This window comes from Notolepis coatsorum (assembly GCF_963971535.1).
Source record: "Notolepis coatsorum genome assembly, chromosome: 15".
NCBI classification, from domain to species: domain Eukaryota; kingdom Metazoa; phylum Chordata; class Actinopteri; order Aulopiformes; family Paralepididae; genus Notolepis; species Notolepis coatsorum.
In genome coordinates this window covers 44,473,671-44,489,439 of record NC_140179.1, presented here as the reverse complement: position 1 = coordinate 44,489,439, position 15,769 = coordinate 44,473,671, and the positions used below count along the sequence as shown (strand labels likewise).

General features: G+C 43.6%; 1 protein-coding gene across 1 annotated transcript in view; it reads left to right on the top strand.

The window, feature by feature from the left end:
* Window positions 1-15,769, top strand: part of atxn7l1 (ataxin 7-like 1) — a gene marked incomplete at its 5' end in the record, with an annotated part of 116,113 nt that overhangs the window by 63,597 nt on the left and 36,747 nt on the right. Inside the window, 5 exon segments of the mRNA XM_084330984.1 lie at window positions 3,134-3,216; window positions 6,208-6,301; window positions 6,304-6,437; window positions 8,981-9,190; window positions 10,110-10,231. Of these exon segments, the coding sequence (XP_084187110.1) occupies window positions 3,134-3,216; window positions 6,208-6,301; window positions 6,304-6,437; window positions 8,981-9,190; window positions 10,110-10,231 (643 nt within the window).

Sequence of the window (15,769 nt, the reverse complement as noted above, 5' to 3'; positions counted from 1 at the left end):
AGTCGCCTGAGGTGGTAGAGGCGTTGTTGGGCCTTCTTCACCACGTGGCCAGTGTGCACTCCCTCCCCGGTCCAGCGTCTCTGTGATGTGGACCCCGAGGAACTTGAAGCTGGCGACCCTCTCCACTGCGACCCCGTTGATGTGGACGGGGTCGTGTCCCTCTCCTCCCCCCGACCCTCTCCACTGCGACCCCGTTGATGTGGACGGGGTCGCGTCCCTCTCCTCCCCCCCGACCCTCTCCACTGCGACCCCGTGGATGTGGACGGGGTCGTGTCCCTCTCCTCCCCCCCGACCCTCTCCACTGCGACCCCGTTGATGTGGACGGGGTCGTGTCCCTCTCCTCCCCCCCGACCCTCTCCACTGCGACCCCGTGGATGTGGACGGGGTCGTGTCCCTCTCCTCCCCCCGACCCTCTCCACTGCGACCCCGTGGATGTGGACGGGGTCGTGTCCCTCTCCTCCCCCCCGACCCTCTCCACTGCGACCCCGTGGATGTGGACGGGGTCGTGTCCCTCTCCTCCCCCCCGACCCTCTCCACTGCGACCCCGTGGATGTGGACGGGGTCGTGTCCCTCTCCTCCCCCCGACCCTCTCCACTGCGACCCCGTGGATGTGGACGGGGTCGTGTCCCTCTCCTCCCCCCCGACCCTCTCCACTGCGACCCCGTGGGTGTGGACGGGGTCGTGTCCCTCTCCTCCCCCCCGACCCTCTCCACTGCGACCCCGTGGATGTGGACGGGGTCGTGTCCCTCTCCTCCCCCCCGACCCTCTCCACTGCGACCCCGTGGATGTGGACGGGGTCGTGTCCCTCTCCTCCCCCCCGCCTGTAGTCGATGATCAGCTCCTCTAGATATAAAGTGAGAGATTAGATGAGAGATCAGACGAGGTGAAAGATTAGACGAGGAGAGATGAGATGAGATGATACATTAGTTGCCATCAGAAATTTTATGAAATTATAGATTAAATATGAGACGAGATGAGAGATAAAACAAGATATGAGATTAGATGAGGTGAGATATTAGATGAGATGACAGATGAAATGAGGGGATAGGTGAGATGAGGTGAGAGATTAGATGAGGTGAGAGATTAGATCAAATTTGAAATTAGATTAAATGATAGATTAAATATGAGACGAGATGAGCGATAAAACAAGAGGTGAGATTAGATGAGGTGAGAGAATAGATTAAGTGAAAATTAGATGAGAAATGAGGTGAGAGATTAGATGAGATGAGGTGAGAGATTAGATGAGGTGAGAGATTAGATGAGAGATTAGATTAGGCGAGAGATTAGATGAGATATGATATGAGAGGTTAGATGAGGTGAGAGATTAGATGAGATATGATATGAGAGGTTAGATGAGGTGAGAGATGAGAAGAGATTAGATGAGGTGAAATATTAGATGAGGTGAGAGATGAGATTAAGTGAAAATTAGATGAGAAATGAGGTGAGAGATTAGATGAGGTGACAGATGAGATGGGGTGATAGATGAGATGAGAGATTAGATGAGGTGAGAGATTAGATGAGAGATTAGATGAGGTGAGAGATTAGATGAGAGATTAGATGAGGTGAGAGATTAGATGAGAGATTAGATGAGGTGAGAGATTAGATGAGAGATTAGATTAGGTGAGAGATTGGATGAGATATGATATGAGAGGTTAGATGAGGTGAGAGATGAGAAGAGATTAGATGAGGTGAGAGATGAGATGAGAGATTAGATGAGGTGAGAGATGAGATGAGGTGAGAGTTAACGTGTGGATGTGGAGTTTGCATGTTCTCCCTGTGTCTAACGTGGGTTTCCTCCAGGTACTCTGGTTTCTTCCCACACCAAGACATGCATGCTAGGTTTCCTGCCACCGCCCTTGACCAAGGTACTGGTGTTAGAACAGGATTTGGGCACCGCAACTAGTTAGGATGGGTCAAATGCAGAGGACGAATTTCCCCAAGGGGATTAATAAAGGTGTACATTACATTACATTACATTACATTACTCACATGAATCCCGTGGTCTGAGTCAGGCCTTGTCCCAACATGAATAAAGCAGTCACTAGTAGTGTTGTCAAAAATATCGAAAAATCGATACATATCGATTCTGAATATTTAAAACGGTTTCAATACTCATTTCCCGAAATATCGATATTTAATTATTCATAAAAAATATAAAAAGTTTTGAATTTTTTTTTGTATAAGGAAGTTGCATTGTTCATTTCAATACATGTAATAGTACAGTAGTCCACACAAACACATGTGCATTCAGTTAAGTCGGAATATGACTGTAATACAAACAGTTCAGTTTGTCAGGTACATGCAACACAGATTACAGTGCTTACATCTGTCTGCTTGAGAAAATACCATGTTCTGCAATAAAAATGATTGAAGTGAGATGAACAGTTATTTTTAAATGTGTGATCTAAAGATAAACAAAGGGTTTTAAAAGTGTTATATTTATCTTCTCTTATAGTACCAGAGAGAAGCTGAGGAGAATCAACCAGCAACAAAAGCAAAAAAATAATAATAAAAAAAAATAAATCTTTTAAATTCTTTTTACATTTTAAGATTTTACCTTTTTCCCAGTGGTATCGAAAATGGTATCGAATATCGATACTTTTCAAGGTATCGTATCGAAGTCCGAAATTCCACTAGTCACTAGTATCACTACGCGACGGGCCTCGTCCCAACATGAATCAAGTAGTCACTATGCGACGGGCCTTGTCCCAACATGAATCAAGTAGTCACTACGCGACGGGCCTCGTCCCAACATGAATCAAGTAGTCACTACGCGACGGGCCTTGTCCCAACATGAACCAAGTAGTCACTATGCGACGGGCCTCGTCCCAACATGAATCAAGTAGTCACTATGCGACGGGCCTTGTCCCAACATGAATCAAGTAGTCACTACGCGACGGGCCTTGTCCCAACATGAATCAAGTAGTCACTACGCGACGGGCCTTGTCCCAACATGAATCAAGTAGTCACTACGCGACGGGCCTTGTCCCAACATGAATCAAGCATAGGCAACGCTGGAGGACAGCATCATTGTAGTCATCATTGTTGTGAAGATCAGTCTTAACAGGTTGTGTGTGTGTGTGTGTGTGTGTGTGTGTGTGTGTTGTGTGTGTGTGTGTTGTGTGTTCTCCAGGCAGGGTGTTTGATCCTAACAACCACTGTGGAGTTGAAGACCCTGAGAGCAAACGCCCCTGTACACGCTCACTGACATGCAAGGTAACACACACTCATACTGTACACGCTCACTGACATGCAAGGTAACACACTCATACTGTACACGCTCACTGACATGCAAGGTAACACACACTCATACTGTACACGCTCACTGACATGCAAGGTAACACACACTCATACTTACACGCTCACTGACATGCAAGGTAACACACACTCATACACATACATATACAGTAGGGGTGAAATCACGGTTCGGTTCATATCACGGTTTTGGGGTTCCATTGCTGATTCAAATAAAAATACATTTAAAAAAAGTAATAAAGTTGTAAAGTTTTGCTTTCAGTGCATTAACTGAAAGCCTAATGAACACATACTTGTCTGAATAACTTGTTTTTTCTCTTGTGGGCGATCTGGAGGTCCATCCCTCTGTGTAGCCTATAGTGGATATAGTGACAATTCTGCCTTGTGTTTGTCCCAAGTTTGGAAATTACCTGTTGCCGAAGTGACTATGAGAGGAAATATTAATGTCGTGGCTCAACGTTATGCACTGAAATAACAAACACGACTGCAATGGGCTGCATATAGTTCGCTATAAATAACAACATTTAAGATTTGATTCTAGATTTTGCCCTGTTGGAATCTAAATGCAGAGGTTGTTTTCTGTAAATACGTTGGGTAGAAGGAGTTACTACTTCCCGGATCTCTCCTTGTGCTGGTAATGGACTGGGGCGATGCAAACTGGCCCATTACGCTAAATGTGTTGATGCTCGCATACATCTCGCATAGCGCAAGTTGCTGTTTAATCCATCTCTATCGTAGACTAAACTAAATCTGTAATGCGCCCAAACAGCAGTAGCCTAATAGCCTGTTCCGAGACAAACTGACTGACACAGCTGCACTCACCAAATCGCCTGGACAAACTAAAAGGTCCCGCTCGGTTTTGGATTTCAATGCAGTAGGTATGAATTATTATTCATGAACATAGTGTTCCTTATTCTTAGTTTTCTATATGGAAATAGTCAAAGGCCAGTTATACAAACAAAAGCACTCCACATTATTAAAATTGTACACCTGCGTGAACACACACACACACACACACACACACACACGCACACACACACACACACACACACAATCACAATCACAATCACCGAACTGCCATAGTATAATTTAATCATGGTGTGTATTGGTACTGAAGCATTAAAGAGACACACAAGCATTAAAGATACAAATGATTACAGATGGGATGGGACCAGGACATGTTGCAGCACTAAATAGTAATAGTTTTTAATTACCCCCAGTAGCCTCTAGACATCTCAAGCCGCTTGTTAAGTAGGGTGTATATTAACGCTTCGGTTTTGTCGGGAGTGAGGGCGAGATCAATTGCAGTATCTTCAGCATACACCCTTTTAGGGATATGCATTGTGATTAATTTCACTGATGTTTAAACGCACGGTAATAAAAGCAACTACACAACAAGGCCAAAGGAAAAAGAAAGATTACCGACAGTACTTAAATCTATTATTTAGGTCTCACCTGCTCAGCAAAAAGATGAGTTGCAAGTAGGGGGTGGTCCGGGAGGCAAACAAATTTACAATAAAGAAATCCATTTGCTGTAATTTCCTGAAACTTAAATACATAATTTCAATAAAATAGCAAACACAAGGGTACGTTCAGAATAAGTTATTTATTTAAGTAGTGTAAAAGGTTGCACAATAGTTTAACGTTGAACATGAAAACACGCAGGCATGCACGCACACACAGTGGTGGAACAGAGGACTGAGCATTCACCTATTAGACAATGCTGCCTCTGTTTCTAAACTGGCTTTAACAGCAAAAGAAATATATATATATATACAGTATATATATATATATATATATATATATATATATATATATATATATATATACAGTATATATTTTTTTTTAAACACATGGTGGCACTGGCTCATTGTCATAGTGGCTCTGTGCCTCTCATTGTTTAGGGAAAGCCCTGGTTTGTTTCAAGACAACAAAACTAGTTTATGATTTTCAAACACAGCTGTGCTGAAGATGGATTACAGGCTGCTAAGAAATTTGCATACATCAGTACGGAAAAGACAGGTTAGAAAACAGACCATGAGAAGCTAATTTTCAACAATAATATGCCTGATCAATAATAAACCCTTATGTTGTTGATATTAACTCCATTTTCATATCCTGAAGCACAGACCGCTTTCTGTGATTAGTTAAGTTAAGTTATTTTTTATATTTTTTTACCCAGGGACAGTGCACATTAATCAACATTTTCAATTTCCACATCAATGTAAATGTGCCAGAATTAGCTAATGAGCTCGTTTTAATCTGTAGTCCCTGCCTACCATGCATGTATTTATGGTTGTCTTACTAGGGTCAAAGTCTGACTTTTTGTGAGAATTTTTGCCCCATAGGAATGAATTGTGGAATTTTCCAAAGCTAGAGACATTTTGGAAATCACGACAGCTGCCTCAATTATGCATGAACGTCCAAAAACAATACATCAGAACGTTGCCCTCATTGTCCTCTCACTCATGAAAAAAGGTTTTTGGCGACAGCATCTTTCGTTATGCCATAATCTTAGTTAGTTAGTGTGGGTTTTCAGAGTGACAGAAACACAGCTGCCTTAACAAGCCGTTAGCAAGCTTGGGACGAGGAGCATGTACTACTTGTCTGTAATAGAACTGTCTTAAAAGACCATACCAGTCAATTTTTTTTTACCTCTCACCATTAGCAGAGATTGTTTTTTTTTTATCTAAAAGTACTGTATTACTCTAATACAAGTCATTCAAATATGCGCATTGATATAATATATATTTTATCTGCACTTTATGCATTGCTTTTCTGTAAATTCTCTGCTCATTTTATGAGCTATAAATATGGCTATATGTATGCCAATTCTATGAACATTTTATGCCTATGTCTATTTTATTCTTGTATGAACAGTGCTATACAAATAAAGTTTATTATTATTATTAGTAGTAGTAGTAGTATTACCGATCTCTCCTCCTGTTCCAGACCCACTCCCTGACCCACCGCAGGGCCGTGCAGGGGAGACGGAGACACTTTGACCTCCTCCTGGCCGAACACAAGGGACGGGCCAAGGAGAAGGAGGGAGAGAAGGAGAGGGAGAGGAGCGTACCAGGAAGGACACCACAAGAGACTACGTCTCCCAGCGTGCCTCACTGCCCCAACGGACGACCGCTCTCCACGCTCAGACTACGGCTGGCGAACGCACACATACCCAGGTGGGGTGATGCATGTGCACGCATACAGATACTGAAATGCACAGACACACACACACACACACACACACACACACACACACACACACACACACACACACACACACACACACACACACACACACACACACACACACACACACACACACAGAGAGACAGAGAGAGAGAGAGAGAGTAATACACACACACACACACACACACACACAATCGAATACATTTGCATACATGTGCAAACATACAGATACCAGTGATGTACCTGAACGCGTTCAATGAATGATCGCTCATGAACGCGTTTGTATTTTGGGCGAACTTGAACTGAACGTACTGTATATCCGCTAAATTAACGTAATTGAGAACGCGTTCATTCTCAACCCTGTGTAACGGAGTTCAAAAGTGCGTTCATTCTCAGCACTCTATTATAACAGCGTTCAAAGATGTGCCAGATTTTATATGCATTTCAGACGAAAACTCAGTTAAAACACACTGTAAACAGGCTTCAAAATTATGCATAAAACCACCCGATCTGGCAACGCGCCTGTCACCCCCTGCTACGTCATCAGACTCCTCCTCACAACAAGCAGTGGAACAGAGGAATCTGCGCGCAGAAGCCGAGAGCTGCAGCAGCACTCGCTCAGTCAGAGTCAGACTCTACCTCTAGACGTCGGCGTATGCATTTAAAAGAGTTTACAATTCAAACTATTTGATAAACTTCTACTTTCAGCCCGGAAATGTATTCTGATAAACTGGATTAAGGATAAGCCTCCATTTTTACAAATGTGGTATAGAGAGATCTTCGGTGTGCTACCCCATGAAAGACACTGTGCAATGCATAGAGGCAACGACGCTTCCTTTCAGGAGGTGTGGGCCCCACTATTAGACTATTTTCCTGCTGAAATGTCTCGGATCCTTCTAAAGGCCCAGTGCCCCATGGACAGACCTAGGATAGGAAAAAATTTATATATGTATGTCTACATGTGAATGGGCTCGAGGCAAGTGCAATACTGTACAGTGCCTGTCTTGGTTTGCTTTTCTTTTTGCTTGTTTTTCTTTTTGTTTTGTTTTTGCTTGCTTATGGTGTGGATGATGGCATAGAGATGAACTGGAGGACCCCCCCCCCCCCTTGTCCCAATGTGTGTTTTTGTAATGTAAGTAACTGTACGTGAAAAATCTATAATACATTTTTTTTAAAGAACTAAAAAGAACTAAATTAGTTCATTTTTGAAACCATGAACTTTAGTTCAACATTTTGAATTATGAACTCTGCACTGAACTAGTTCATTTAAAAAATTGTGAACTGTGAACTGAACTAGTTCATGTAGAAAGTGAACTTTCCCAACACTGACAGATACACACAGACAATAACACACCACACATAGATAACATTGAATTCAGACTAATCCAAAGATACTGAATGTAAGGAAGATGATGTTGTTTTTCTGCAGCACAGTATCGTAGCATCTCTCAGGGGAGGTGTGTCACTTCCATTCTACATGTATAATGTGTCTGTGACAAATAAACTTTGACTTGACTTGACATTCCAAGCTCCTCCAATGGGACGAACATGGAAAAGTTCCTGTCTCCTATGAGTGACTTTTACACAGATTATAGTTAAACACTGTGAGATCACTAGACAAGAGAGAGTCAGTCAGAGATTCAGAGATTTTATTTGCCATGTATGGACGAATCCACATTGGAATACAGGTACAGAGCAATACTGTGTGTCTACAACTAAACCAATACAGGAGCAGAGCAGAAACAGTAAAAAAATTATGTAAAAACCTGTGTTGCCCTGGATCTACAAGTCGGCACATTTTTTATTTGGTGTCAGAATGTTCTGACACCTTCAGCTTGTAAGATAAGGTCCAGTATTTACCTTGGTTTCTATGGTAAAGAAAGGAGGAGCCACATTCAGTCAAAACATCTACATCTTTCATCCGGGTGAACGGGGCCTCTGCCCACCAATGCCACGCCTCCTGTAGATCACATGACTCAATCTAGAACATGAGAGCGAGTTTAATTGTTTCTCCCTTTTTGAAAAGTCTCTTGACTGATCCCACCTCTGGTCTGTGACCGACAACAAGTGGGGGAAATTCCACAGTTCAGGTCTCTACCACGGGGGGGTGCTGTTGAAACTAGATCTCCTTCAAAGTAACCAATAACAAGAGACAATAGTGAAAGTGTGCCAAGTCTTGCCGAGGAAACCTCTCTCTGCGCACAAAGTTTTTGTTTATTGTAAAAGGGAAGTTATTGAGGGGAGGGGGGGGGGGGGGGGGGGGGGGGGGCAAATCTCCAGGACAAAGATTTAATTTTCTATTCTCCCTGCATTTACATACACACACAACACAACACACACACAGGCACACACACAGACGGTGGAGGCAGCCACAGTAGATGCCATCCTACTCGTTAGAGACACTGCTAACTCTAACCCTGTGTCTGGCAGTATATTTAAAAGTTTTAATGATGTATTTGTCTTTGTGTCTAAATGTTATTTACCCTTTTCTCCTCTCTTTTTCTCTCTGTCTCCCTCTCTTTCTTCCTCTCAGGGTCCCAGGTGGAGGAGCATCAGTATTCACCCCCAGCTCCGGGCATCTCCCCCCCACCCCTCCTTCAGCCTCTCACCCAGCCCCTCCTCTCCTGGAAGGTTAGCGGGGGACAGTGGGCAGCCCTCCAGTGATGAGGGAGATGCCGAGGCCCCAGAAGACATCCACAGACACGGGTGTCACTTCTCATCTCACCACCCAAGACCCCTGGAGGTACAGGAGGTTCTGGAGGGTCTAGAGTAGGGCTGAGCCATAATGCCAAGGTTAGAGGTTCCATTCCCTGTGTAGCGCAGTGGGTAGAGCAAGACACTAACTCTGCCAGGATTAGGGGTTCCATTCCCCGTGTAGCTCGGTGGGTAGAGCAAGGCACTAACACTGCCAGGATTAGGGGTTCCATTCCCTGTGTAGCTCGGTGGGTAGAGCAAGGCACTAACACTGCCAGGATTAGGGGTTCCATTCCCTGTGTAGCTCAGTGGGTAGAGCAAGGCACTAACACTGCCAGGATTAGGGGTTCCATTCCCTGTGTAGCTCAGTGGGTAGAGCAAGGCACTAACACTGCCAGGATTAGGGGTTCCATTCCCTGTGTAGCTCGGTGGGTAGAGCAAGGCACTAACACTGCCAGGATTAGGGGTTCCATTCCCTGCATACACTCAAGGCACTATTGGGCACTTTGGACAAAAGCATCTATGAAATGCCATATTGCTCTGGAAAACCAATACGATATTTAAGAAGGGTACAATGTCCAGTCTCCTTTTTAAAGGAGTAGGTGTGATTTGGTAATATCCTTTTAAACTTTCAGGTTGGTTAGAAAGTGGGTGACATTTGACATTGGTCCAGTCGCCTCGGATGTCCTTTAGATCTTAAAGCCACAGGCGTGAGGCTCAGTGTTGGTGTTGGGTTTGAGTTTCATCATTTCTCATATCTCTCAAATATAATCTGGGGTTTGTCTCTGACTCTGTCTGTCTCTCTCTCTCTATCTCTCCCTTTGCTTGTCACCTCTGTCCCTCTTGTTCTGTCGTCCTCTTAACAGCTGAGTAATATAGATAAATCACTCTCTCTCTCTCTCTCTCTCCTCTCTCTCTCTTTCTCTCTCTTTCTCTCTCTCTCTCTCTCTCTCTCTCTCTCTCTCTAGTGTTGTGGTTTTAACAGCAGAGTAATAGGAAGAGGTCACTATGTATTTGACCGTCGATGGGACAGGATGAGACTGGCTCTGCAGAGCATGGTTGAGAGACACCTCAACTCACACATGTGGAGGTAAGAGAGAGAGAGAGAGCGAGAGAAAGAGAAAGCAATGGTCTCATTTGTTTACTGTAATTATACCATCTTATCCCAACCAATCTCACTATGATATATTTAGTTGAAAATCCTCCTTGTAGTAGCTTTAATGTACATGCGGTTTAATGTATGCACTCAGGATCCCTGCGCTGTATAGTTGACCTACTAGCTGTCACTTAATGTTAGTATCAGAAGCCTAGTGTAGCCTTGTCTCTTCAATGGGTAGAGCAAGGCACTAACACTGCCAGGATTAGGGGTTCCATTCCCTGTGCAGCTCAATGATTAGAGCAAGGCACTAACACTGCCAGGGTTAGGGGTTCTATTCCCTGTGCAGCTCAATGATTAGAGCAAGGCACTAACACTGCCAGGATTAGGGGTTCCATTCCCTGTGCAGCTCAATGATTAGAGCAAGGCACTAACACTGCCAGGGTTAGGGGTTCTATTCCCTGTGCAGCTCAATGATTAGAGCAAGGCACTAACACTGCCAGGGTTAGGGGTTCTATTCCCTGTGTACCGCAATGGGTAGAGCAAGGCACTAACACTGCCAGGGTACACACCTGGAACATCTCCTCTGATGAGAGGAACAATATAACACACCTGGAACACCTCCTCTCTGATGAGAGGAACAATAGAACACACCTGGAACACCTCCTCTCTGATGAGAGGAACAATAGAACACACCTGGAACACCTCCTCTCTGATGAGAGGAACAATAGAACACACCTGGAACACCTCCTCTCTGATGAGAGGAACAATAGAACACACCTGGAACACCTCCTCTCTGATGAGAGGAACAATAGAACACACCTGGAACACCTCCTCTCTGATGAGAGGAACAATAGAACACACCTGGAACACCTCCTCTGATGAGAGGAACAATAGAACACCAGGGTTAGAAATTTAAAAACAATTCCAAGGGCTTTTTTTGCCCCCCTTAACACATTGACCGCCATAAACGGCGTACGACGGGTTTGCTGGTCATGCGAATTCTGCCAAACCACGCTGTACGACGTTATTGAGATCATATTCCATATTTTCGCCATGGCATTCATAATTCCGCCACCCAGCCTCTGCTGATACAGTGGGAGCCTGCACAACAGTGCAACGCTTCAATACCGCCGCCTGGTGGATGATCGGGCGAGTTAGAACCGGAAATGGATCTGGTGATCTCGGTGCATCTGGGAAATCCGTCCGGCAGTCACATATCGTTGCGGGACTCTAGACACACATCCGTGTATATGGATCGCTGCCATAACTGAATAATCGATATGATTTGGGCGTTTATTGCGCCATACAAACCGGAAATGGATCTAGTCGATCGACGTCAAATAAGTGGGATCTTTTTCCTCCAGTCTCATCGGCAAACGGTAAGAGGACAGTAACGTTACTTTCAGCTTGATTGTTTATTCTTTTCAATGCAAACCGCTCTGATCAATATATCACCCATACTCCATAAAGCATTTACTGACGATCACGGAATTATAAACGACCCCCCCCCCCCCCCCCTTTCATCCGTGCATGATGAATCATAACGTATACGATCATGTACCGTTGATTTTTTTTATATAGCATGTATCGGCAATAAACGGCAGTTGATAATCTATATATGCGTTTATGCCTATAACTCACGTTCTATGAATTACTGCAGAAAATGATAAAAACATACTTATATTCTAGAAGCTATTTTTGGAAGAATCTATTAATGAAAAAGTATAACGTTCCTACATCCTGAACGATAGATAATCGATGTTGAATGGGCCATAGTAATGTCAATTTAGCAATACAATTTAAAAAGTTATAGACCTGCAAAGAAGGTGAACATCTCCATAGGCTTAGACTGGTGGCAGTGATCATACATTGATGGATAGAAGCGTGGCAGTCAATGTGTTAATTGATTTTCGGGGGCTTTTTTTTGTATTTCGGGGGCACTGAATTTTTATGATAAACGGTTATTAAACATCCTTATTTGATTTAATACAACTCAATTAATGACCTCAAACAGTTAACTTCATTTTATTATTTTATTCACATTCACAACACAGCTCATATTGTGAATACATATAAAACCAACCTACAAAAGATAAGCATACTGCAAAAAAAAATTAATAGCTACAGTATAAGGGTTGTACATCATGCTTGCTGATTATAGAGATCATACCAATTGTTTTTGTTAAAAGTCTAAATCTGAAATTTTAAGATTTGGTTCAATTAAATTAAACAGATGTAACAGCCTGAACAACATAGAGGTAACAGCCTTAAATAATTAATAAATCAAATCAAATCAAATCAAATCAAATCAAGAGCATGAGGCATCTTGGGGGCCATAAAGTGGTCTGCACACAGCGAGCGACCGACGTCGCCTGGCGATGCGATCGTCTGTCGCTCAACGACAATCGCCTGGCCCCCCACACCAGAGCCGACCTTTCAGGTATAATAATGTGTCGCTCTGTCTAGCTGGGGGTGTGGTTACTTGTTTCCCCCCGGAGGGAGATATAGGGCGTTCTTTTTTTCCGTAGCCGCATTTTGCGGAGACGCTCTCTGATTGGCCACTGACTGACGCTCTCTGATTGGCCACTGACATGTGCGCCCAATCGCGTGACAAGCTGTGTCTTTGCCCATTTCTGCGTCGAACAGCAGCAAACTACCTAACGCCTAGTTTATCACTGGTTAAGCTTAGGCGACTCTTTCGAAGTTGGTTAAGGTTAGAGTTTGGAATCAGGGCTGTAGTCACGTTCATTATAAAGTGATTTAAACTTTCGTTGGACTTTTTGGGGGATTAGCAAAACTATACATTTTTGGAAAGGGCATTGTATAAGGAATCAGAAAATCCATGTTTCCATTTGCCCAGATGTCTATAAGGCGGCCATATTGGAATTTCCAAAATGGCCACCGTAAAATGTAGGTTTTGTAATATCTCGGCTTCTAAATGAGCTAGAACAGCGGTTCCCAAACTTTTTTGGCCGTGCACCCCCTGTCACCTCCCGACCTAGCTGACGCACCCCCCAATGGGTTTCTGTTAGAAAAAATGTTGCTGGTCTCCGTGCACAGATTTTATTTTTTATTTTATCTCTTCCCACGGTGACTATGGATAGGGAATTTCTTTATGGATGCATGTACTCTGCCAGCATGTTTAATATCCATAATACTAAAGGTTTGACTAAGATTTTTATGAAATTGTATTGTAAATTTTTTTTTTTTTAAACTTCTAAACCTACATTTTCAGGGTCAATGAATCCAATGGTGGTAGTTACAAATCTTCTACATTTTACATTAACCCTTCGATGCATGAGTGGGTCGAAAATGACTGGGAGAAATGCAAAATGCATGATTTTTTTAAAGTATACAAAAACAAATTGATTTGATTATCTTTCATCAAATAGTCTATAATAAATCATTATCGTATATAGATAAATATAAAATATCTATAAATTCAGCAAAAGGCCAATACAATTATAATCTGATGCGAGGCCCGCCCTCAAAGATGCGAGGCCACACTTTGTTCCCTAGCAACGGCCTTGTTCTTCAGACTTCTGATATTCTCCTAATATTTGTTGTGGACCACACATAGCCTACTATATGTGAAGTGTCATCCCTCAACATTATTCTACACAGAATTTGATACATGTGTAGAAGGGTGGATTATCCCTGCTTATCGGAGTAGTTATACACAGCCACCTGGTAGCAGGATACAGTAGAGTTCGATCTATCTGCACCCCCGTCTTTGGGCCCGGAACGTCGTTCTGGAGGGCGGGCAGCAGGAGCGGATGGGGCCCAGGATTTACTAACCTGGGGGGTGGTACTCTAGCTCCCCACACACTCTCACTTCCCCCAGTACCTCCGTTAGCCCTCCCACACCCGGTGGCTGTCAGTTCAATAGTTATATTGGGCTTCCCTTTAAGCAGTACCCTTCCTTGACCACCTGTATAGACCCTTAACGAATATGCTGCGAATGAGGTGGAAGGGTTAAATAATCTCAAAGCAGATGAAGACATTATCAATGGTTTTCAGATGCTTTCGGATGATGCAGAAGTGACAGAAGGAATGCTGTCCACACTGGCTTCCTTTGTATGTGCAGCCTACTCACCCAAGGGTATCAACATCAAGACAATCCCTGAACTGCAATGGCATCTCTTCTGTAAACACAGGGCAGAGAGTGACAAGCTCCCTCCAACACATGGAGCTCTGAAGCAGCATATCTTGAGGGTCCATGTACAAACCAGGGTATGGGCACAGGCAGCCATTGCTCTGCAAGGCTCTGGACCCCCTGCACAATAGGTACTTCAAAGATTCAGATGGCATGAAGCCAACAACCAGAGAGGTCCTCCCAGCCCTGAAGGCCATCATTGAGATGGTCCAATGCAGATGTAAAGCTAACTGTTCTTCTGGAAGATGTTCCTGCAGAGCTATGGACTTAGCCTGTACTGACATGTGTCAGTGCAGTAGCCAGTGCCAGAATGATGATGATTCCTATGCCGTGATGGATGAAAGTGATGATGATGGTGATGATGGTGTATAGATGTGTATACATTCACATAATCTATCACATAATAGTCTAATGAAGAAGGTTGCTTCTTTTCTGTGGTCATGATACTGAAGTTGATGTTAGTTGCAAATCAGTTAATGTCAATGATCTGTTAAGTCCTCAATAAAGGTTATGTTAACATGCACTTTGGTGAGTTCTACCTCGTTTTTGTTGGCACCATTGGATTCCTTGACCCTGAAAATGTGGGTTTAGCTGTTCAAATCAATGTTCTAGCTCATTTAGAAGCTGAAATATGACAAAACTTACATTTTACCGCGGCCATTTTGAAAATTCACCCGGGCAAATGGAAACATGGATTTTCTGAATCCTTATACAATATCCTTTCCAAAAATGTATAGTATTGCAAATCCCCAAGAAAATCCGACGAAAGTATATACTGAACCTGACTATGGTGTTCTATCGCCCTTCAACTTCAACTTCAAACTTCAAATTACTTTATTTTCCTTTCGGAACTTCATTTGTGCAGTGGTTGAAAGACAAACGACAGGTTATGTATATAACCTAGTTATATGAGTACTGGCTAAGCGTACCGCTCTTAAGCCATACCGAGATATACCTCATCTCATGTACCTACTGTACACCATCAACGAAAAACAAATACACCCACCACCTGCCAGGCCCCGCCCCTATAGAGGCGTACTATAAAGTACTAGGCGTGGTCACCACTCACTCTTCCTCGTAAAAAACCTGTTTCCAGGAAAAAATTCCCCAAGGGAACTCAGGGCCGCTTAAGAGCGGGACGCTTAGCCAGTACTCATATAACTATATCGTTATATTATCGTACTTGGCCATCGCGTCCCGCTCTTAAGCCATACCGAGATATGGGGTAGAGCGGACGCAAGGCCCGACAGATGCACCCCCTGAGGACCCGTAAGCCCACATCAAGGGGAAAGGAGAGTCCCGTCACCCCATCCTTCCTAATGAAGGGGGGGCGCAGTCAACTCCACCCGAGTGCGAGCAAGAGGGAACTAGAA